The sequence below is a fragment of the Amblyraja radiata genome, chromosome 21, assembly GCF_010909765.2.
Source record: "Amblyraja radiata isolate CabotCenter1 chromosome 21, sAmbRad1.1.pri, whole genome shotgun sequence".
Taxonomy (NCBI): Eukaryota; Metazoa; Chordata; class Chondrichthyes; order Rajiformes; family Rajidae; genus Amblyraja; species Amblyraja radiata.
Genome location: NC_045976.1, coordinates 42,705,415 through 42,729,194, shown reverse-complemented (window position 1 = coordinate 42,729,194; position 23,780 = coordinate 42,705,415). Strand labels below are relative to the sequence as shown.

Here is a 23,780-nt window from a genome sequence, read left to right as displayed (position 1 = left end):
ACGCATGAAGACCTCTTACGGACCAGGGGGGGGGAAAACTCTGGCATCCTCATAGTCTGAAGAAGGATCCCGATCCGAAACATCGCCTGGCCATTCTCTCCACAGATGCTGCATGACTACTGAGTTCCTCCAGCACCTTGAGTTTTACTGAGGGGGGCTGGAAATGAGTGATGGGGCAGGTCAAAGCCTGGCAAGTGATGGGTGGACACAAAATGCTGGAGTAAATCAGCGGGACAGGCAGCATCTCTGAGGAAATAGGTGAACACATGTGAGGTGGGTGATTGGCAGATGGGTGAAGTAAATTCTTTGTATGTTTACATACTTGGCTAATAAATTAATTACAATTACAATTAAATAGGCTGGAGGTGAGCCTTTTCCCACTAAATTACTGATCGGCCAACTGTACTTTCCAGCTCCCATGTTAACTCAGTACATTGCCCAAGCAATTAAAAAATAATCTTTTGCGCTTTCTACCTTTAAGTACTAACCTCAACCTTTCTTACAAATTCTTGAACTTGACGCTGCCTTCTAATTCATTGGCCTTCTTTCTAAACATCCCATTTTTGAATCTTTCTGAATGCAAGCTACTGACGATGTTAGAAGTCAAAATTGCCACAAATAAAAACACCAGAAAATGCTGGAAATAATTGGCAGACTAGACACTATCTGTGGAGAAAGAACTATCTCGTCAGGTGCCCAGCCTCAGTGGTACAAATTGTAGTTATAAATGTGTGTGTGTAAATTTCCCCCTTCCACATCTGTGTCCATGGAGTCCTTGCTGTATTTAACCATGCCATCCTCCTGCAAACTCTTTAATGATATGCAGCTGATTCCGTTCTTGCTTCTGTCAATGGTAAATCATTGGATATAAAGTTTTCCTTCCTGTTCTTGTTGAGATCTCCTTTAGGTTTTATCCTTGACCCTAATTTCTCATCTGCTGGTACACAAAAAAGCTGGAGAAACTCAGCGGGTGCAGCAGCATCTATGGAGCGAAGGAAATAGGCAACGTTTCGGGCCGAAACCCTTCTTCAGACTGAAGAAGGGGTTCGGCCTGAAACGTTGCCTATTTCCTTCGCTCCATAGATGCTGCTGCACCCGCTGAGTCTCTCCAGCTTTTTTGTGTACCTTCGATTTTCCAGCATCTGCAGTTCCTTCTTAAACACTTTCTCGTCTGCTCACTGCCCCCTGTAACAATATATGTAATCACGTACAATGTATAAACAAGGAACTGCAGATACTGGTTTACAAAAAAAACCCACAGGTGCTATGGTAACTCAGTGGGTCAGGCAGTCCCTCTGGAGAACATGACTTGGCGACTTTCCAGCATTACCTTGATTGTCATGATGTCTAGTGTTTCTGGTGATTGGATAGCATGCAATGAAAAAGCTTTTTGCTGTACACCTGAGAATGATAAACGGAACTAGTTTCAAACCAGTGACATTTCAGTTCAGGACCATTCTTCAGACCAAAAGTTGCCTATCGATGTTCTGCAGTGATGCTGCCTGGCCTGCTGAGTTACTCCAGCAGTGTCTTTATCTGTAATCACATCCTTGGTTTCCATGTTTACACCAACAGCGCAGCACTCTACTTTGCTGCACTGACTCTTGAGCCCAGCACAGTGTTTAAATTAAAACAGAAAATGCTCCAAATACTCAGCAGGTTAGAGCAGAAGTCTGAACATTTTGGATCAATGGAGTTTCATAGCAATTGTCATTGAGCTTTATTCCAACATGAGTGATGTCTGTTCTTGTATTTCCACCACTTATTAAAAACCTCATTAATGCAATATCTGTAGTGTTTTCTACATTTAACAGGTGGGTGATCTTGCAGCATCTCTGTTCATGCTCTGCATGTGTGATACTGATGCTGGATTGGATTCTTCCTGTGAACTAGCATTTGAGAACACATTTGGACAGATGTATGGATAGGAAGGGTTTAGAGGGATATGGACCAAATGCTGGAGGATGTGCCTAGTCCAGAATAACAGCTTTGTTTGACAAAGTGGGCTGAAGGGCCTAGTTCCATGATATACTGAGAAGTCTGCTACTTTCTATTGCTGAATCTTTGGTACTCTCCAGCTCTTTTCCAGAGCTAACGAGTCCACGCCTCTCTCTGTGACAGCACCAGACTGTTTGAGGCCACAGTGTAATGTGTGACCAAGATGAGCTATGTGCCATATGCCTTTGCAATCATTAAGATTACATGGCTGGAGCCTGCCCATGTCACAGCTCATGTGTAGCGGAAATCCTCATCCTTGCCTTTGCTACCTTTGATGACTATTCCAACAGTGTTTGCTGACTGCCTTTGTTTCATCCTCCCTATCTATGTCACAGTCAGCACCAAGGCCTGCTTTGAGCTACCTTGTTTCTTGGTTACGGTAAGTAGTCTTCAGTTGTTAATATACTGGCACTAGTTTTGAAGTCCCTCCAAGATCCTGTGCCTCCCTGTTTTTGATCCTGCCCTATCACTCTCATCCATGCAAAAAATTGGTGTTGGAATATGGAGACTCTTTGCATGCTGGTCTCAGAGAAGGATGTGGTGTCATCCGGTACAATTGCTCTACTCTTTTAATTCTCACTTCCTAATTCAGAGAATTGTCCTACACTCCGTATCTTTCCCTTTGCTGTAACTATTACACTTGAGTTTGGTGTGTGTGTGTGTCATCTGTTTGAATAGCATGCAAAATAAAGCCTTTCAATATACCCCAGTACACATGACACTCATGACTTAAACCTAATATTCTGCACCTTCTTCATTCTGGCTTATTGAGCGCCCTTAAATTTAATTGTTGATCTATGATGAGCATGCTTTAACTGCTTAAGGACTGAATCTCTTGGATTCCCCTCCACCCCTACCAGTATTGCTCCATCAGACCAACTTGGTGTTGAGTTTAGTTTGATAATCCTGCTGTGAAGTGATGTGGGCTTTTTAACCATGTAATGTATTCAGACTAATTGTATGGATATAATGTATACAACAAGTAGCAACGTGTGATCCTGTTGCTTCGTTGAGTTGGGTCAGTGTTGATGTTACATGGGATTTTGGTCCTGGATCCGAATTTTTTAAAGATCTGTCTATACATTGACTCGCAGAAGAAGCATTAGTTACTTACAATGTGATGAGAGGAGATAAATAACTTGTAAATATTTGCCATTCTTTTTTTCCCATTCTTGCACATATTGAGATTAAGGGTCTCGGCTTGAAAGCCAGCTACCCATTTTCTTTGCTGACCCACAGAGTTTATTTGCCATATGTGCTGCATATGAACTGGAGCAATTACATTATTACTTGCTGTGCCTTTACATGCCCATTAACAACAATACATATACAATAAATTAACAGTTATTCAAAGTAAACCAGACTATAATCGTGCAAAATCCAAAGTATTTAACCCTAATGCTACCGTAGTGATGCCATAGTGATCCAATGCTGAGGTAGGATTGTGCACAGTGGTTCAACATGACGGTTGATGGGAAGAATCTGTTCACAGTTCTCTGGCTTCAAGTTTCAATAACTTTTAATATGTCATTACAATACATTCATGTATTGTTTGTGCAGCAAATTACTATATTCTTTGTAAACAAAACACAGACAAAATTTGACATAAAACTTATCGATGCTTTTTCTTTGGGAATAGTTATAAGGAAAAATGTTTTAACCTTGAAGAATCATTATCTATTTCTGTGGCAGTACTGTTCTAAGTAAATAATACATTCAACTTATTTTTAGAGGTCTTGTAAGATTCCTATCTAGAGTCAGCTTTTTCTGATACTGATGAGTTGGATGATCAGCCATGATCATATTGAATGGCGGTGCAGGCTCGAAGGGCCGAATGGCCTACTCCTGCACCTAATTTCTATGTTTCTATGTTTCCCACACCTGAGATTCATTGCTTTTTTCTCATTGAGTTTAATTGTAGGTCACTGTCCTAAAATGATATTTGCAATGAAACAAGAAATGCAATAACTTGGTCATTTTTTAATGGTGAATTTATTTTTATGCTGAATTGAATCCTTTTTATGAATATCCTTTATAGTTCCTGAACTAAAGTCCACGTTGAAACAAGTACCTGCAGATGCCGGTCTACAAAAAAAAAGGACAAAGTGCTGGAGTAACTCTTGGGGCTAAAGGAATCGAGGGATATGGGGAGGGAGCAGGGTGCTGATTTAGGATGATCAGCCATGATCCTATTGAATGGTGGTGTAACAAGGTGACCCAGACCCACGTTAAGATACAACACATTTTTATTAAAGCACTTGCAGCATAGGATCTGCAGTACGTTACAGCTCCGAGCTGCTACATCTACTGCCTGACGTAGACGAGCTCTTAATATTATAAAGCATGTACTAGGCGGGGCTACTAACATGATTGGCTACTATGATTGGCTAGCATGCAATAGCCAATCTACAGGTGGTGCTGGCTCGAAGGGCCGAATGGGCCTATTCCTGTGCCTGTTCTCGGTTTCTATGTAGCTCAGTGTCTGGCGAATATGGATCGGTGGTGTTTTGAGATGGAATGCTTCTTCAGAAGAAGGGTCCCAATTTGAAATATCACCTATCCAGGTTCTTCAGAGATGCTGCCTGAGTTACTCCAGCACTTTGTGTAAATTCCATATTCCTAGGTAAAGTCTGAAATGTGATCACAGCCATTCAATGTGATCATGGCTGATCATTCCCAATCAGTACCCCGTTCCTGCCTTCTCCCCATATCCCCTGACTCCGCTATCTTTAAGAGCCCTATCTAGCTCTCTTGAAAGTATCCAGAGATCCGGCCTCCACTGCCCTCTGAGGCAGAAAATTCCACACTCACAACTCTCTGTGACAAAAAGTGTTTCCTCTTCTCCGTTCTAAATGGCTAACCACTTATTCTTAAACTGTTGCTCCTGGTTCTGGACTCCCGCAACATCGGGAACATGTTTCCTGCCTCTAGCGTGTCCAAACCCTTAACAATCTTATGTTTCAATAAGATCCCGCCATCCCGGGAATTAACCATGTAAACCTACGCTGGACTCCCTCAATAGCAAGAATGTCCTTCCTCAAATTAGGGGACCAAAACTGCACACAATACTCCAGGTGTGGTCCCACTAGGGCTCTGTACAACTACAGAAGGACCTCTTTGCTCCTATACTCGACTCCTCTTGTTATAAAGGCCAACATGCCATTGGCTTTCTTCACTGCCTTCTGTACCTTCATGGACTGATGAGCAAGGACCCCCAGATCTCGTCTTCTTTTCCCAACTTGACGCCATTTAGATAGTAATCTGCCTTCCTGTTTTTGCTACCAAAGTGGATAACCTCACATTTATCCACATTAAACTTCATCTGCCATGTATCTGCCCACTCCCCCAACCTGTCCACGTCACCCTGCATTCTCATAGCATCCTCCTCACAGTTCACACTGCCACCCAGCTTTGTGTCATCTGCAAATTTGCTAATGTTACTTTGAATCCCTTCTCCCAAATCATTTTACCCTTCTCAATAGTTTTTCTTCGGATGTTAGATATCCCCCATCGCATTCTTATTGACCACTTTTCCCTCTTATCCAGAATTATTCCGCATTGTCAGGTTAATTTTTAGTTTTTCCCTACAATACTGACTTCTAAATGTTCCGAAGGCTATGGAGCCAAGTCAATGGATATTTTTACGGCAGAGATAGATAAATTCTTGATTGGTACGGGTGTCGGGATTATGGGAAAATGGCAGGTGAATGGGGTTGAGAGGGAAAGATAGATCAGCCATGATTGAATGGTGGAGTGGATTTGCCGGGCCGAATGGCCTAATTCTGCTTCTATCATTTATGAACACATGAATACTGTTTAACGTAATAACTTTCATAATGGAATTTGGACATCAAGTTCTGTGCAGGCATCCATGTAGTTATCAACCAATTTATCAGGTTTTGTTACAAGTAATTGGAATGTACGGGGTGATCGCTGGTCGGCACAGACTCGGTGGGCCGAAGGGCCTGTTTCTGCTCTGTATCTCCAAACTAAACTTACTAGGGGAATATTACATCTATCATTATTGTTGGTAATTTCTCCTATAAATGCCCCATGTAGCCCTTGCTTTATGACATTAGTCAAAATTATATACTAACTGTTTGTTCAAGAATTAAAAATACATTAATACTGGAATGTTCCGATGTCTGAGGAAAGGATGGTCACATTCATTAAAAAGACATTGCAAAAATAGAAAGTACTTCTCCGGTGGACAGAATAAACAATTAAGAATATGATTGTAATGGTGATCTAATCCTAAATACATTAATTGTAACTTGAGGCAATATGATTCTTCAATTCGCATCTGAAGCTATTCTCTTGGGCAATTCCATGGAATTGTATCTTGTGTGAATTTTCATTTGTAATCCTGGACAGTGATTATTGATTTCATGTGTGTTCAAGGATGTCAGTGGGAATGTCTAAAATACCTTGCATTCACAAGTACCCTTTGTGATAGGGAGATTTGGATGCATTAGGTTCAATTAACAAACTGTTACTTCCTTTCCTCCCTATCCTGCCCTCTATAACAGTTGAATGTTTAATGACTAGCATGGATTGGGAATCACACTTTGTGAGAAGTTCAAGGTCATACATGGCAAATAATTTTCCTAAAGTCGCGCCTGGATGTAATGATGCGCATTATATGTGTAGTTTGCTTTAATAAAATGATACAGTTACATGCATTCTTTGCAGTTTAGAAGCTGGAAGTAGCAGTGTTTTCTTGAACACCAAGTTCGGAATCTTTCTGAAAAGACATTGGGAGAAGAAAACTATCAGAGGGTGGTATTCCTGCACACTGCTGGAATTTAAAAAAATAGTCTTGTAATGTTCATAAACACCTTAATATGGTAAAGTATTGAAATGTAGACCTAACGAATGAATTAATTAATTAATGTGTATTGGCCAAGTATTCAAATACAAGGAATTTATAAAGTAAACAAATTGATAATTTGTACATATAATTACTTCACTGGTTTGTGCAATAATAAAGGGAATCTTAATGTTGGCAGGAGTTGTGGGATAAATGCCATCCAGTGCACCAGGTGAACTTGATATACTTTGCTTATTGATAGAAAGATACAGCATGGAAACAAGCCATTATGGCCCACAGAACCCACACCAACTATGGATCACGCATTGACACTGGTTCTATTATCAGGGTATCTTTTACATCTCCCTGGTTTGGTCATCGGAAAGACAAGCATGTTGTTTCCTGAGTATTAACCAAGTCTCCCTCATGACCAGTGACCTGACTTGGGTACAATGTGGCCAGGTGACACCTATAATACAGAATCAAAACTCAGGTATCCATTTGCTTGCAAGTTGAATTTTAAAACATTTTAATTTGTGAATTGGTTTCCAAAGACTTTCTTAAGTTGATGATTTGTATAAAACCAAAATAGCTTTTAGGTTTATTAATGTTTACTGGCCGCCCCCTGACGTCAATTCTACATGATTGATCCTTATTGTTCTCTGTAATGTTCTCAGACACGTAACTTTTATCTTGAGACTTTAAAAGTCCTTTAATAATAACCTGCAATTGAGCTTGGACTGGTCAGAGATAAAGCAGAGCCGAAAGATGGGCCCTGGCCCGAAACATCATCTATCCATGATCACCTGAGATGCTGCCTGACCCGCTGGGTTACTATAGCAATTTGTAACGTCATCTCTAAAAATAATCATTTTGAGGCATTTTTGTAATGGCCTCTTTCTAGATAGACTGGAATTGCATTCTATGGGAATGGTAGCTTGCTGATTAAGTCACGAGACTAGTACCTTGGGCGGGGCCTGGCCAGGTGATCTTGAGATGTTTGAAACATATCACAGCAACCTGGGATGGCGGGACTGACATATGATGAAAGAATGGGTCGACTGGGCTTGTATTCACTGGAATTTAGAAGGACGAGAGGGAATCTTATAGAAACATATAACATTCTTAGAGGATTGGACAGGGTAGATGCAGGAAAAATATTCCCAATGTTGGAGTCCAGAACCAGGGGTCACAGTTTAAGAATAAGGGGTAGGCCATTTAGGACTGAGATGAGGAAAAACTTTTTCACCCATAGAGTTGTGAATCTGTGGAATTCTCGGCCAATTCACTGGATGGTTTCAAGAGAGAGGTAGAATTAGCTCTTAGGTCTAAGGGAATCAAGTAATATGGGGAAAAAGCCAGAACGGGGTACTGATTTTGGATGAGCAGCCATGATCATATTGAATGGAGGTGCTGGCTCAGAGGGCTGGATGGCCTACTCCTGTACCTATTTTCTATGTCTATGTTTCTATGTAAAGAGAGGTTAGTTGGCAGCTGAGTCAGCTGGCGCTGATAATCAAGGCTGGAGGTGATATTGAGAAAAGGGTGTAAATGGTGGAATCTGATAAAGGAAAATGGAGAATGAAATGTAGAACCAGAGCGGGCGATGGTGGGGAAGAAATTAAGGGGTGGCACAGCAGTAGAATTGCTACCACACAGCACCAGAGACCCGGGTTAGAGCCTGATTATGGGTGCTGTCTGTACAGAGTTTGTACGCTCTCTCTGTAACCATGTGGGTTTTCTCCGGGTGCTCCGATTTCCACCACACTCCAAATACGTACGGGGTTGTAGTTTAAATCTGTTTGGTAAAATTGTAAATTGTACCTTGTGTGTAGGTTAGTGCTAATGTATGGGGTGATTGCTGGTTGGCGCAGACTAGGTGGGCCGAAGGGCCTGTTTCCGCACTACGTCTAAAGTCTGAATGGGGAGGCCACATGGAGATCACTGAATGTAATAAACATGGTTGGAGGAGGTGCAGGTGAATCTCTGTCTCATCAGAAATGGCTATTTGGGCCCCTGAATGGTGATGGTCATCTATGGACAAGTGTTGTCCCTCCTGCAGTAGGCGTGGAATGTTCCTGGGGAAGGTTAAGTAAATCAAGGGGTGGTCTCTGTAAAGAGCAGAAAGGGGTGGGGTGAGGACAATGTGACCGCTGGTGGGATTGCTTTGAAATGTCGGCAAATTATGTGTTGGAGGCGGAGGCTTGTCTGGTGAACGGGAAAGACCAGGGGAACAGTATACCTGTTCTTTCTGGGAGGAGGGAACTGCGAGAAATGTAGGAGAGATGGGGCTACATGCACAACTGGGGAGGGGCAGTGTTTCCGGACGAGAAGACATATCAGATGTCCTCGCGTGGAAAGCCACATCTGGAGAGCAGATGCGGTGGAGATGGAGAAGCTGCTAGACGGGGATGAGAACTGTGAAGCTACTAGGATGTCGTACAAAAAGGCTGCTTCTGTAATGTCATGCAGAGAGAGAAATCTGCTGCTCTCGGTATGGCCTCTGTCCATATCCACAACAATGTATGCTGACCGCTAGCTGCCTGGCAATTGTTTTACGTCTCTGAGTTTAAGGGGGTGTAGGACAATAAATCTGTGTTCTGCACAGCCGAGCCCAACATACTGTGAATGAATTTTGAAGACCAATTGTATGGGAAAACTACATTGCTTTTTATTTGGTGCTTGGTTTATACATAGAAATGAAAGCATATTGAATAGTCACTGTTGCTGAGTTGGCACCGATCTTTTATCTATCTCATTTTGAGCCAAGTTGCATGCCGTGCAGCCTATATTCATGCTCCGTCAAATAAAACTGCTTGATATCTCCAGTGCTGCTTACTATTAAACTAGAATTGCAATCCAGCCATAAATTAATAGCTTGTGATTGTGGCTGATTACAGCTCAACGTTGACCAAGTCACCCTGTGAGTTTGCTGCTTCCAGAAACTACGTTTGGAGGTGCATTTGATCTCATTCCGCTTGCAGGAGCAGCGGTGACCCCAGATTACTGACTGGTCTTGGGAAACTCCCAGTTCCCTAACCCAGCCTCTCTCAAAACCAATTCAACCCGTGCTGAATGCCAAACACTAATTACAGTAACAGCTACTCAAATAGCCGGAGCAGGCATACAGGATTAAAGAAACTATAAATAATAAACTTTCAAGTTTAGATTTATACAAATCCTCTCTTCAGATCACACCTTTGAGACTTTTTTATTTTCAGTATAATAACTAAAATGTAATCTTTCAATTTGTTTGTACATGTAGAAATGTTTACATTAATAACTTTTGAGTTCTATTTATGAACTTCAAATTAAGAGGAATTGATGGCATAGAATGGTTATTTACTTTTGATTCAAACACAATTAATCCCCACAATTAATTACTGCCAATTGATGTATGTTTGGACTGAGCACATCTGGTTCTACAAGGTGAGTAGATGCTGAGATATGTGCCCTGGTTTTACTTTGATAATGCAAACACAAAAGCAACTAAAGAAATGAACACAAAAGTATCTTTAAATAAAGAACAATTAGCAGCGTCTACAAAAATATGTTATGAGTACTCTTTTGGTTGATTATTGCCTTGGCTTTCTTCCCCCATTATGTTTGCTATTTTAGTGTTGGGCTTTAGCTTTTCCTATACTTGTCTCACATTATCAGACATGTACCTAGATACAGTGAAATTCTTTACTTTGCATACAAAATCATACAGCAGACCTCACCGAGGCCGTGCACAAGAGTTGGCATTTCTGGCGCCAACAAGGTTTCCATGACAATTCCTTGACTTACCTTAAAAATGTGATGCAAACATAGATAAATTAATAAATAGTCTAAACTGTCACTTTTGTCCTGAAATTGAACATTTAAACAGATATAACATGCCTCTAAGACTTGGAATGTGTTGCAGTGTATGTAATGCATCAAATGTCATTTTTATCTATTAAATGAATTTTAGTCATTTTGAAAAGATAACTTGGACTTTCATACTGTCTTTCACAATATGAACAGAATGGATGAAGCTTCATTGTCCTGAACAGATTATTCCAATTCTCTCTCCAGTGGCTTTCTGATCTGCTGAGTGATTCTGGCAGTTTTTTAATCAACTGTTTTTAGTGATGTTTTTCGAGAGATAACTATTTGACCAGTAGCCACATCTGCCTCTTAAAAGTCTGAAGAAGGGTTTTGGCCCGAAACGTCGCCTATTTCCTTCGCTCCATAGATGCTGCTGCACCCGCTGAGTTTCTCCAGCATTTTTGTGTACCTTCTGCCTCTTAAAATATTGCCGCTCCAAGAATAAAATAAATGCAATGACAATGTAGATTTTAGTGCTCAAGACTTTTGGTTTATTTTTATATTCACAACCTGGCGACCAGGGTGGCATAGCGGTCGGTAGAGTTGCTGCTTTACATTGCCAATCAATGCAACGGGTGCTGTCTGTACAGTGTTTGTACATTCTCCCTGTGACCTGCATGAGTTTTCCCTGGGTGCTCGGGTTTCCCCCCACATTCCAAAGACGTACAGAGTTGTAGGTTAATTGGCATGTTTCTGCACTGTATCTCTAAACTAAACTGAACCTTTTAATTTGGGAACAGTATTCACCGTGCCAAGGATAAACTTTTTGTAACATTAAGAAAGTTAGTTAACTTTTTAGAGTTAATTTAACATTCTTAATTTGTTTAATCACCATTTTAAAAAAAATCTTCCTTGCTTTTGATTCTGTTGGTTCCTGTGGTCCTAGTGGTGGTTTGGTTTGAAATGTTATATTTTGGTAAAAACATGCTTTTACACAATAGTTCATGTGTTTACCGATAGCTTTGTTACAGCACCTGTGATTAAAGGTCAATATTGTCATTCATTTACTTTGACTAGCTTTACTAATTGTAAAATTCAGGATATTCTACAAATAGAAGCTGATTCAATGTTTTGGAAACAATTGATTTGGAAGAGACATTCTTATTACTCCTGGCTTAATAAGGGATGGGGTTAGCAGCTTTGTATGTTTTAGTGAAACAGCTTTTATTATTAATGCCAAATGGAAAGTGGCAATAAAATAATTCAAACCATAAATCACTTAATTTTAATAAGCTTAATCTATTTTAATTTAATAAAATTGCAGGATTTTAAAGTGAATTTATTCCCCTGCCATAATTGGACTTCAAATATTGTTTTTTCTGTTTTCTCTGGTTTTATTAGCAGCCATTATTTGCATGGAATTCTATTGCATTACTGCGCGAGTTTATGTAAATGGAGTGTCTTGCATCTGTCTTGAAGTAATTGATTTCTGTAAAACGGAGCAATTCTGGTCTTTGAATTTACTGCCATAATGACTATTCAATTGCCTTGTACTTGGGTGAACTATAATTTAAAGTCCAAACCCACCAGAAATGCTGGAATACTTGCCAGCTGTGGAGAGAGAAACCACTTTTCTGTTCAATGAACTTTTATTAGCGTTTTCTGCTAGTTACTATAAGGCATCATAATCTTTAATCGGTGCCAGTAAAGTCCATTCTTTATCCTGCTAATTTAAGTACTAGAAGAGAGGAAGGGCAGTCTTGCAAGTAATGGGCAAATGTAGGTGAGGTGGTGATCGGCTAAAGGTTGGGAAAGGGCCTGAGATGGAGGGGGGGAGAGGAGAGAAGAGGGTGCGTTCCGGGGGGGGGGGGGGGGGTGGTGGTGGGGGGTTGTTGGTAGTTATCTAGAATTGGAAATTTCCGTGTTCATACCATTGGGTTGTAAGCTACCCAAGTGAAATCCATTACTATTTCTAGACAAAAAGATGAAGTACTAGAGGAACTCAGCAGGTCGGGGCACTATCTGAAATGGGCACATAGCGTCTCAGGATGGGACACCTCTTTAGACCCTCCTTCTGGACGTGACTGCTCCAATGTTATACTAGACTGAGGATAAACTTTTAGCTTTATCCAAAGCTCTGCTGCTCTGTCATAATTTGTAAGAAGACCTGTTCCCCATGACCTCGCTGCTCATTGACTTGTTGGCTGCCTTTTGGGCAGCACCTTGGTTTTAAAAATTCTCAACCATGTTTCCATTCCAATCCTATCTTGCCAAGCTGTTTATTGTCAGTGCTACAATTTGCTGAAACTTCTGCACGACTCTTCTGAATCTTCAATCTTTATCATTCCACATTAGCACCCATGACTTTCAATGCATAGACCTCTGCTACAGAACTACCTCCCCCCACTGTCCTTGTAACGTTTTAATATGATATGTATGATAGCTCGTTTTGATTGCTAACATTCCTGTGAAGCGGTTTAAGACATGTTGCCCGGCTAAAGGTGCTGTGTTGATGCCCTTTGTCCCTCCTGCTCTGCATTAAACTGAGAGAAGGGAGGAATGCAGAAAAGTCACTTTCTAAATGCATGACTTTCAGCACAAAATAGGTGTGACTTTAGATGCAAGAATGCCGCTATGCTATTCTCCGTATAAATCTAATTACATGGCTACTGTGAATTAGTATGAACAATCTTTGAAAGAGGATACCATGTATGTTGAATTGCTGTGTTTATAAACTGGAGTGTTCTTGTATATGGCATACACGGTGCCAACCTCATTCCTATCGGAAGATTTTCAGATCTATCTCCCTAAAAATGATTTGAACTTCAACATGTAGGATGCATTGCACTGAGAATGTTTTTAAAGATAAGATGTTAAGCTGAGGTCCTATGTTCTCTCAGGTGTACATAAAATCTAATAGCACAGTGGCGCGGCAGTAGTGTTGATGCCATACAGCACCAGATACCCGGGTTCGATCTTGACTGCGGGTGCTGCCTGTATGGAGTTTGAACGTTCTCCCTGTGACTGCGTGGGCTTATCTCCAGTTTCCTCTCTCACTCCAAAGACATGCAAGTTTGTAGATTAATTGGTTTTGGTAAAATTTTAAATTGTTCTCGGTATGTATGATACTGCTAGAGAACGGGTGATCGCTGGGCAGCACAGACTAATTGGGCCAAAGGGCCTGTTTCCACACTATCTCTAAAACTAATTCACAAATAAGATCTGAGGAGTCTTCTTAACTCGGTGGGTCAGGCCCCATCCGTGGAGGGAATGGACAGGCAGCATTTTGGGTTGGGGCCTTCATTCCCAACCATGTTGCCTGACCTGCTGTGTTATTCCCAGCACTTTATATTTTAATCAAGATCCCGGCATTTGCAGTTTCTTGTGTCTCAGAGTAACTGCTACTGGCAAATATTTATTTTTCATATCGCCATTGCTGTAACTGGTTATTTGGCCTCAAAACATTGCTGTTTGTTGGAGCATGCACAGATAAGGTGCTGGGTTTCATCTGTGACTACACCTCAAAATCTGCATTGGTTGTGAGGTGCTATGGGCGTCGGCAGAACAGAAAAGCAGTTATACAAATACAATTCTGTTTTATTGCCATTCAGGCTGTACGCTCTAGATTGCAACCATTCTCTGTGTTTGAAATTCTTTCTTCAACAAATAATAATAATAATAATGTCTTTATTTATATAGCACATTTTTAGTCAACTTGCATTGACCCCAAAGTGCTTCACATAATTACATCCACACACACACAGGCAAAGGTGGGTGAAGTGTCTTGCCCAAGGACACACACAGGCAAAGGTGGGTGAAGTGTCTTGCCCAAGGACACAACGACAGTATGCACTCCAAGCGGGATTCGAACCAGCTACCTTCCGGTTGCCAGCCGAACACTTAGCCCATTGTGCCATCTGTCGTACAAGTACAAAAACACAATTTAAAAACAAGTAAATGGCAGTGCAAGAGGTTAAGAGTCAAGAGTTTTATTGTCATGTGTCCCAGATAGGACAATTACATTCTTACTTGCTGCAGCACAACTGAATATGTAAACATAATACATTAATGGAAGATAAAAGTCAGCATGCTCTCTACTGTGCACCTGTAGATGTTCGAGAGAGTCGTCCTTGACATACTGACTCTCCGTAATCTTCTCAGGAAGTAGAGGCCCTGATGTGCCTTCTTATAATTGCATCAGTTTGCTGGGATCCGGAAAGATCTTCGAAAAAATATGCATGCCCAGGAATTTGAAGTTTTTGACCCTTTCCATCATTGTCCCGTTGATATGTGGGATTGTGGGTCCCTATCTTACCCCTTCCAAAGTCCACAATCAATTCCTTGGTTTTGCTGGTGTTGACAGCCAGGTTGTTGTGCTGGCACCATTTGGACAATCGGTCGATCTCACTTCTATACTCTGACTCATCACCATCTGTGATTCGTCCCACAACAGTGGCATCTTTGGTGTCCGTTGCTGAGGGTTGGTTGACGAACCTGATATTGAAGGAGAGTGGGTGGTCTTAAACTTTATGGCCTGGTACTTAGGGCCTTGTACTTCCTGCCGAATGGTAGCAATTAGAGCAAGCACCTTGTAGACGGTTGCAATGGTGGGGAGGGCTGTGCCTGTGTTGCTGAGTCCACCACTCTGCAGTCACTTGTTCCTGTCCACAACAAAAGTTTTTCATTGTACCTCAGTACACGTGACAATAAACTAAACTGAACTGTACTTTTGGAAGTGCAGTTCCAGGCCATGATACAACCAGCCAGGATACTTTTTCTGGTGCGTCTAAAGAAAGCATTCAGAAGCATGCCAGATCTCTTTAAAAGTTTAAGAATGTAGAGTTCCAGTTTGTATGCTGTGCAAAGGTACTAATCAAATATCGTAATTTTCAAAAGCACTACCATTGCAGTTATGACTAAGCCTTTGTTAATCACTAGTTATTTTACATCTCTGTCCCTCTGCTAAAAGAAATGGGAATCTTGCCTGTCCACCCTGCCAAGGCCCTCGTAATTTAATGTGTAAGAAAGAACTGCAGATGCTGGTTTAAACTGAAGATAGACACAAAAAGCAGGAGTAACTCAGCGGCGCAGGCAGCATCTCTGGAGAGAAGGAATGGGTGACGTTTCGGATCGAGACCCTTCTTCAAACCCGACCCAAAACATCACCCATTCCTTCTCTCCAGAGATGCTGCCTGTCCCGCTGAGTTATTAAAGCATTTTGTGTCTATCTTTAAACCAGCATCTGCAGTTCCTTCCTACACACTGCTTTAGCTGTAACCTAATTAGTCTTCCACCACGCACCCTTCAACAAATACAGGGATGTGCCTTTGATCACTGATAACTATCTGTCCTGTTACCATTGACACTTCAAGGCCCCCCTGTTCTTCTACACACGATTGGGCTTTCTGTTTCTTGTGTATTCCTACACTTTGTTTGCCCCGCCATAAGCATAAGTTCATTTATATGAATTTAATTATTTTCGCCACATTATTGATCACCTAGAATTAGCCAGATTTGGAAGTTGTCTTTAGCAGGGACATTTTTCGCAGCTAAATCACAATCATCTCTTCCTTGCGTGTCTTTTGTTCTTTCAAGTTGTTGATATCAGTCAACCTTTGCTAAATCGTTTGACAGGCGAGTAAAATTGGGTTTATCCCAGTTTAAACCTTTCACCTCTCGTTTTTATCTCAACCATCTCAAACTTGTATGGCAACTGCTCTGCTCTTGACTGCCTGAACCTGCAACGGGTGAACACAGCTTTAATGTCTTACGGTCTTAATTCCAGTAACATCCCCAATGCCAACCCATTATTTGCTCTCCCTATAACTTTACAAGTGAGGTGAACAACCATTTCTGATCTCTCCCCATAACTAAACTATCCTCTTAGACAGTCCACGTCCTCGTTCCAAGGTGGTCTTGCCCTCCTTCGGAAAGTTGTGGAGCCCTCAAAAACATGCAATACTCTAGTCCCATTTCATTGCTTTATAAAGTACAATATCACTACCTTGTTGGTTAAAGTGGTCGATTCTTTTGCCACCTGATGGTATCTTCTAACTCGCTAATATTCTATTTTTCCTCAATAAAATCATTAAGGTTTAGTGTGATAAATGATTAAATCATTTTCTTGTTTGCTCTGACCTATTAGAGATGTTTGTTCTTCTAAATATGCTTTTGTTAATATTTTCAGGTATTGGGATGGATACGTGCGTTATTCCCTTAAGACACGGTGGACTATCTCTGGTTCAGACGACTGATTATTTTTATCCTATTGTTGATGATCCTTATATGATGGTGAGCATATTTTCTAATGCATTTGTAAAGCTTCAGCAATGGGATCGTATAACTTAATCAGACAAAATGCAAACATTTACTGTTATAAGTTTTTGTGGAATTCCCTGCCACAGAGGGCAGTGGAGGCCAAATCACTGGATGGATTTAAGAGAGAGTTAGATAGAGCTCTAGGCGGATAGTGGAATCGAGGGATATGGGGAGAAGGCAGGCATGGGTTATTGATTGGGGACGATCAGCCATGATCGCAATGAATGGCGGTGCTGGCTCGAAGGGCCGAATGGCCTCCTCCTGTACCTATTTTCTATGTTTCTAAGTACATGATAGAAACACTTTCATCAAACTCTAAATTTCAAATGCTATTAATTGAATGTCATGTGCTTCAGCCTGTATAAAATTCACAAATCACCTCCAAAAATATGCAATATAAAATCTGTTCTTCTGGAAGTTGTGGAAAAATAAATAAACCAAAAATGCAAAGGAAACAACAAATGTTGTCAATTTTTAGTTGTTCAGTATTGTGAAGCAATAGGATTTATGTTGATTGAGTTGGCTGTCCGAGCCAAGTCTTTGCTTTGCCTCACCCTCTCCAGTCCAAGGGCCTGATCAGACATCTGTGTGAAGTGCTGCCCCCCCACCCCAAGTCTAATGGTGGCCTGAGCTGTTTAAGTAATAGCGGTGGGTCAATGCTCTGTGGTTAAGAGCATCCCACAGTAACACATATCCAGCTATACTTTGAGCTTCAATTGGGGAAAGGGGGTTTGCATTGCGTAAATTTCTAAAAACACAACCCTCTATAATCAGGGGTTGTCTCTGTTCCCCATTTGCCATGGCAAGATTGGAGAAAACCCACCGGTCACAGAGAATGAGCAAACCAAGCAGACAGCACCTGAGTTCAGGAGCTCTCTCGCTGTGAGACAGTGGCTCTACCAGCTGCTCCTGTAACTTGCTGGAGAATTTATGATATTAGCACTCAACTGTTTACATAAATAAAGCAACTGTCACTTCAATGCTTGAAGCAACTTATTTAAGAAAATTGATTCATGGTGACGGAATGCTTCTACTTTCCCTCCTTTTATTATGATATATCCCCAGAGTATTAATGCAGGTTCTTTAACAAAGCTGCAAGCTGGAAATAGAAAAGAAATGTTGCTTGAGGGACAGTTGCGTGCTCTGTGTTATCTTCTGTAGAGAAATAATTATTTGTATCAGCATTTGCCTGAGAATCCAACTCGCAGTAATATTAAACTGACAGGCTGCTATACAGAAGGCATTGGATCAATTATTTAGGAGTGCCAGGAAACTGGACACAAATGTGTTTGTAATGATGCCAAACAGGCTGCCTATGTGGGGGTTGATGTGCTGTGGATTGACTGGCAGGCGAGAGATACTGGTTATGTGGGTTAATCAATGATGATAATCCACTGCAGGTGGAGTCTAGTGGTCTCTAGGCCGGCTTTGAGTTTCTCCCAATATAAAGACCATTAGTCGCTTCATTAATACTCAGCTACACAGTCCAGAATGAATCTGTAGCATTGATGTTATGGCTCATGGTTTCCCTAAGAAACTGGCAGCTCTGAGATTATGAAGGGTGTGGCGGTGTGGCACAGTGCTGTTAATCTCAGCTTCACAGACTTGAGTTCCAATCTAACCTTGGCCGTTGTGTGTAACATTTAGCACATTCTGCCCATGATGGTATAATTTCCCCGAGTCTGAAGAAGGATCCCAACTAGAAAAAAATCACCTATCTGCGTGTCCTCCAGAGATGCTGAGTTACTCCAGCACTGATCTACGCAGGATACTAGCATCTGCAGCTCCTTGTGTCTACATCCCAAAGACATGCTATGTCTTTCAGTATTGAAATGTTGGGGAGTGGTGCGCTGGAGGTGTTTTGCACTGGTTATGTGGGTGAAATCAATGATGGTTCAGGCACAGGAGAAGTTTATTGCACTGTCTGACTATGAATGCCAATAGATTCACAGGTGGAAGTTGGGATTAGAAGGGAGTTGGTTGGAAGGTTACAGGAAATAAGACAAGGATTGGCTCTGCTTGGAGCTGGCATGGACTGAATAGCCTGCTGTGTCTTTTAGACTTTAGAGATACAGCGCGGAAACAAGCCCCTCAACCCACAGAGTCCTCGTCGCCCAAAGATCACCCTGTATACTAGCCCTATCCTACACACTAGGAACAATTTGCAATTTACAGAAGTCAATTAACCTACAAACCTGTACGTCTTTGGAATGTGGAAGGAAACCGGGGCACCGTGAGAACACCCACTCAGTCACAGGGAGAACGTACAAACTCCGCACAGACAGCACCCGTAGATCGATCCCGGGTCTCTGGTGCTGTGAGGCAGCAACTCTACCGCTGCACCATCGTACTGCCCAATTGACTGAATAGCCCATTATGTCTTTTAGACTTTAGATACAGCCTGGAAACAAGCCCTTTGGATCACTGAGTCCTCACCGGCCTGCGATCACCCCATAGACTAGCACTATCCTACACACTAGGGACAATTTGCAGGTCAATTAACCTACAAACCTGTATGTCTTTTGAGTGTGGAAGGAAGTTGAAACACCCGGAGAAACTCCACGCTATACATGGAGAAGGTACAAACTCTCTACAGCGGGTACAGGGTCATGCAGTTGTACAGGGTCTTGCAGTTGTACGGAGTCTTGGTGAGACCACACCTGGAGTATTGCGTACAGTTTTGGTCTCCTAATCTGAGGAAAGACATTCTTGCCATAGAGGGAGTACAGAGAAGGTTCACCAGACTGATTCCTGGGATGGCAGGACTTTCATATGAAGAAAGACTGGATAGACTCGGCTTGTACTCGCTAGAATTTAGAAGATTGAGGGGGGATCTTATAGAAACTTACAAAATTCTTAAGGGGTTGGACAGGCTAGATGCAGGAAGATTATTCCCGATGTTGGGGAAGTCCAGAACAAGGGGGGTCACAGTTTAAGGATAAGAGGGAAATCTTTTATTACTGAGATGAGAAAATCATTTTTTACACCGAGAGTGGTGAATCTGTGGAATTCTCTGCCACCGAAGGTAGTTGAGGCCAGTTCATTGGCTATATTTAAGATGGAGTTAGATGTGGCCCTTGTGGCTAAAGGGATCAGGGGGTATGGAGAGAAGGCAGGTATCGGATACTGAGTTGGATGATCAGCCATGATCATATTGAATGGCGGTGAAGGGCCAAATGGCCTACTGCACCTATTTTCTATGTTTCTATGGACAGCCCCATTAGTCAGGATTGAACCCGGGTCTCTGGCACTGTGAAGCAGCAACTCTACCGTTGCCCATTGCGATGCTGTTGTGGTTGTGGCAGGTGTTGACTTCTACACTCATCCTTCGGCACGGCTGTGTCACAGATTGCTGTTCAGAAATATCCCCTGAAGGCTTGCAGATTTTGTTTCTCTTTGATTGCTGACTTGTATTTCCACACTTGTCCTTTCTGTTCCTTCAGTCCAAAAAAGTTGCACAGCCCAGAACAACAATAACTAAATTATGGTGAAAGTAAAATCTGCTGTGGCTTTGGGGCATTTCCACAGTGAGCATTCTTTCCCAGCGGTTTGTCATCAACATTTTGATGTATCTAGGGCAGCAGTGGCACAGCTGCCTTGTATCGCTAGAGACCCAGGTTCCAGAGTAAAGAGCGTTCTGTTGTCATACGTACAGAAATGGAAGAATGAAATTCTCTCTTAGAGCACTACAGCAGGTTTGTGCTAAATAGATAATACAATATACGTTTTGAAAGTTCAATACATTAAAAAAAGACAATGTAGAGCAAAGAAAAGTCCCTAGTGCAACCAAGGCAGTTCAGAGTTTAGTTGGAGTTCGTAGTGTTCAGTAGCCTGATGGGCATTGGGAGGAAGCTATTCCTGAATCTGGACGTTAGTTTTCAAACTCTTATAACCACCTTTTTGATGGCAGGAGTGAAATGAGAGTATGTGCAGGGTTGGCAGTGTGAGCCTTTGCTGGCTGCTTTTTGTGTGCGAGTCTTTGCTGGCTGCTTTTTGAGAAAGGACTCTTATAAATCTCTTGGATGGTAGGGGAAGTCAGTATCCCTGATGGACCTGGCCGTGTCCACCACTTTTTGTAATCTTTGTTCCTATTTCAACCCTGACAGAGTTGTGAGTATGTAGAATTCTCTGCCTCAGAGGGCGTGGAGGCCGGTTCTCTGGATACTTTCAAGAAAAATCTAGATAGGGAACATAAGGTAACGGAGTTAGAGAATATGGGGAGAAGGCAGGATAGGGGATGATCAGCCATGGTCACATTGAATGGCGGTGCTGGCTCGAAAGGTGCTGCCTTCCTGGTGCCAGGATCCAGGATGTCACGGACAGAGTGCAGAAAATCCTCAAGGGCGAAGGTGGACATCCGGAAGTGGTAGTGCATGTCGGCACAAACGATGTCGGAAAGAAGGGGATGAATATTCTGCAGCGTGACTTTAGAGAGCTCGGAAAAATGCTGAAAAGCAGGACCTCCAGGGTTGTTATCTCCGGTTTGCTTCCAGTTCCTCGTGCTGGCGAGAGCAGGAACAGGGAGATACGGGACCTGAACGTGTGGCTGAGGAACTGGTGCACGGGGCAGGGATTTAGATTCTTAGATCACTGGGATCTGTTTTGGTGTAAGGGGGAACTGTACAAAAGGGACGGATTGCATCTTAACAGGTGTGGGACCAGCATTCTGGCAGGCAGGTTTGCCACTGCTACACGGGTGGTTTTAAACTGAATAAGGGGGGTGGGGTGTCGAATGGGATAGTGGAGGATGGAGTTAAAGGGAAAGGGTTTCTTAAATGTGTGAGCGTAGAGACAGAGGGGTGTAAAATGAGGGTAGAAGCAATAGGTAGCAAGGTGAAAAGTAAAAGTGGCAGGCCGGCAAATCCAGGGCAAAAATCAAAAAGGGCCACTTTTCAGCATAATAGTATAAGGGGTAAGAGTGTTGTAAAAACAAGCCTGAAGGCTTTGTGTCTCAATGCAAGGAGCATTCGTAATAAGGTGGATGAGTTGAATGTGCAGATAGCTATTAATGACTATGATATAGTTGGGATCACGGAAACATGGCTCCAGGGTGACCAAGGCTGGGAGCTGAACATCCAGGGATATTCAATATTCAGGAGGGATAGACAGAAAGGGAAAGGAGGTGGGGTAGCGTTGCTGTTAGAGAGCAGATTAACGCAATAGAAAGGAAGGACATTAGCTTTGAGGATGTGGAATCGATATGGGTAGAGCTGCGAAACACTAAGGGGCAGAAAACGCTAGTGGGAGTTGTGTACAGGCCACCTAACAGTAGTAGTGGAGTTGGGGATGGCATCAAACAGGAAATTAGAAATGCGTGCAACAAAGGTAAAACAGTTATAATGGGTGACTTCAATCTACATATAGATTGGGTGAATCAAATTGGCAAGGGTGCTGAGGAAGAGGATTTCTTGGAATGTATGCGGGATAGTTTTCTAAACCAACATGTAGAGGAACCAACGAGAGAGCAGGCTATTCTAGACTGGGTATTGAGTAATGAGGAAGGGTTAGTTAGCAGTCTTGTTGTGCGTGGCCCCTTGAGCAAGAGTGACCATAATATGGTTGAGTTCTTCATTAGGATGGAGAGTGACATCGTTAATTCAGAAACAAGGGTCCTGAACTTAAAGAAAGGTAACTTTGAGGGTATGAGACGTGAATTGGCCAAGATAGACTGGCGATTGATTCTTAATGGGTTGACGGTGGATATGCAATGGAAGGCATTTAAAGACTGCATGGATGAACTACAACAATTGTTCATCCCAGTTTGGCAAAAAAATAAATCAGGGTAGGTAGTGCATCCGTGGATAACAAGGGAAATCAGGGATAGTATCAAAACAAAAGATGAAGCGTACAAATTAGCCAGAAAAAGCAGCCTACCAGAGGACTGGGAGAAATTCAGAGACCAGCAGAGGAGGACAAAGGGCTTAATTAGGAATGGGAAAATAGATTATGAAAGAAAACTGGCAGGGAACATAAAAACTGACTGCAAAAGCTTTTATAGATATGTGAAGAGAAAAAGATTAGTAAAAACAAATGTAGGTCCCTTGCAGTCAGAAACGGGTGAATTGATCATGGGGAACAAGGACATGGCATACCAATTGAATAACTACTTTGGTTCTGTCTTCACTAAGGAAGACATAAATAATCTGCCGGAAATAGCAGGGGACCGGGGTTCAAATGAGATGGAGGAACTGAGTGAAATCCAGGTTAGCCGGGAAGTGGTGTTAGGTAAATTGAATGGATTAAAGGCCGATAAATCCCCAGGGCCAGATAGGCTGCATCCCAGAGTACTTAAGGAAGTAGCCCCAGAAATAGTGAATGCATTAGTGATAATTTTTCAAAACTCTTTAGATTCTGGAGTAGTTCCTGAGGATTGGAGGGTAGCTAATGTAACCCCACTTTTTAAAAAGGGAGGGAGAGAGAAAACGGGGAATTACAGACCAGTTAGTCTAACATCGGTAGTGGGGAAACTGCTAGAATCAGATATTAAAGATGGGATAGCAGCACATTTGGAAAGTGGTGAAATCATTGGACAAAGTCAGCATGGATTTATGAAGGGTAAATCATGTCTGACGAATCTTATAGAATTTTTCGAGGATGTAACTAGTGGAGTGGATAAGGGAGAACCAGTGGATGTGTTATATCTGGACTTTCAGAAGGCTTTCGACAAGGTCCCACATAAGAGATTAGTATACAAACTTAAAGCACACGGTATTGCGGGTTCAGTATTGATGTGGATAGAGAACTGGCTGGCAGACAGGAAGCAAAGAGTAGGAGTAAACGGGTCCTTTTCACAATGGCAGGCAGTGACTAGTGGGGTACGCAAGGCTCAGTTCTGGGACCCCAGCTATTTACGATATATATT

The 23,780-nt window shown here is 42.1% G+C and overlaps 1 protein-coding gene across 1 annotated transcript in view; it reads left to right on the top strand.

Moving 5' to 3' along the window:
- Positions 1 to 23,780, top strand: part of sephs1 (selenophosphate synthetase 1) — a 43,489-nt gene that overhangs the window by 4,863 nt on the left and 14,846 nt on the right. Inside the window, exon 2 of the mRNA XM_033040201.1 lies at positions 16,788 to 16,891. Within this exon, the coding sequence (XP_032896092.1) occupies positions 16,788 to 16,891 (104 nt within the window). The remainder of the gene's footprint in view (positions 1 to 16,787; positions 16,892 to 23,780) is intronic.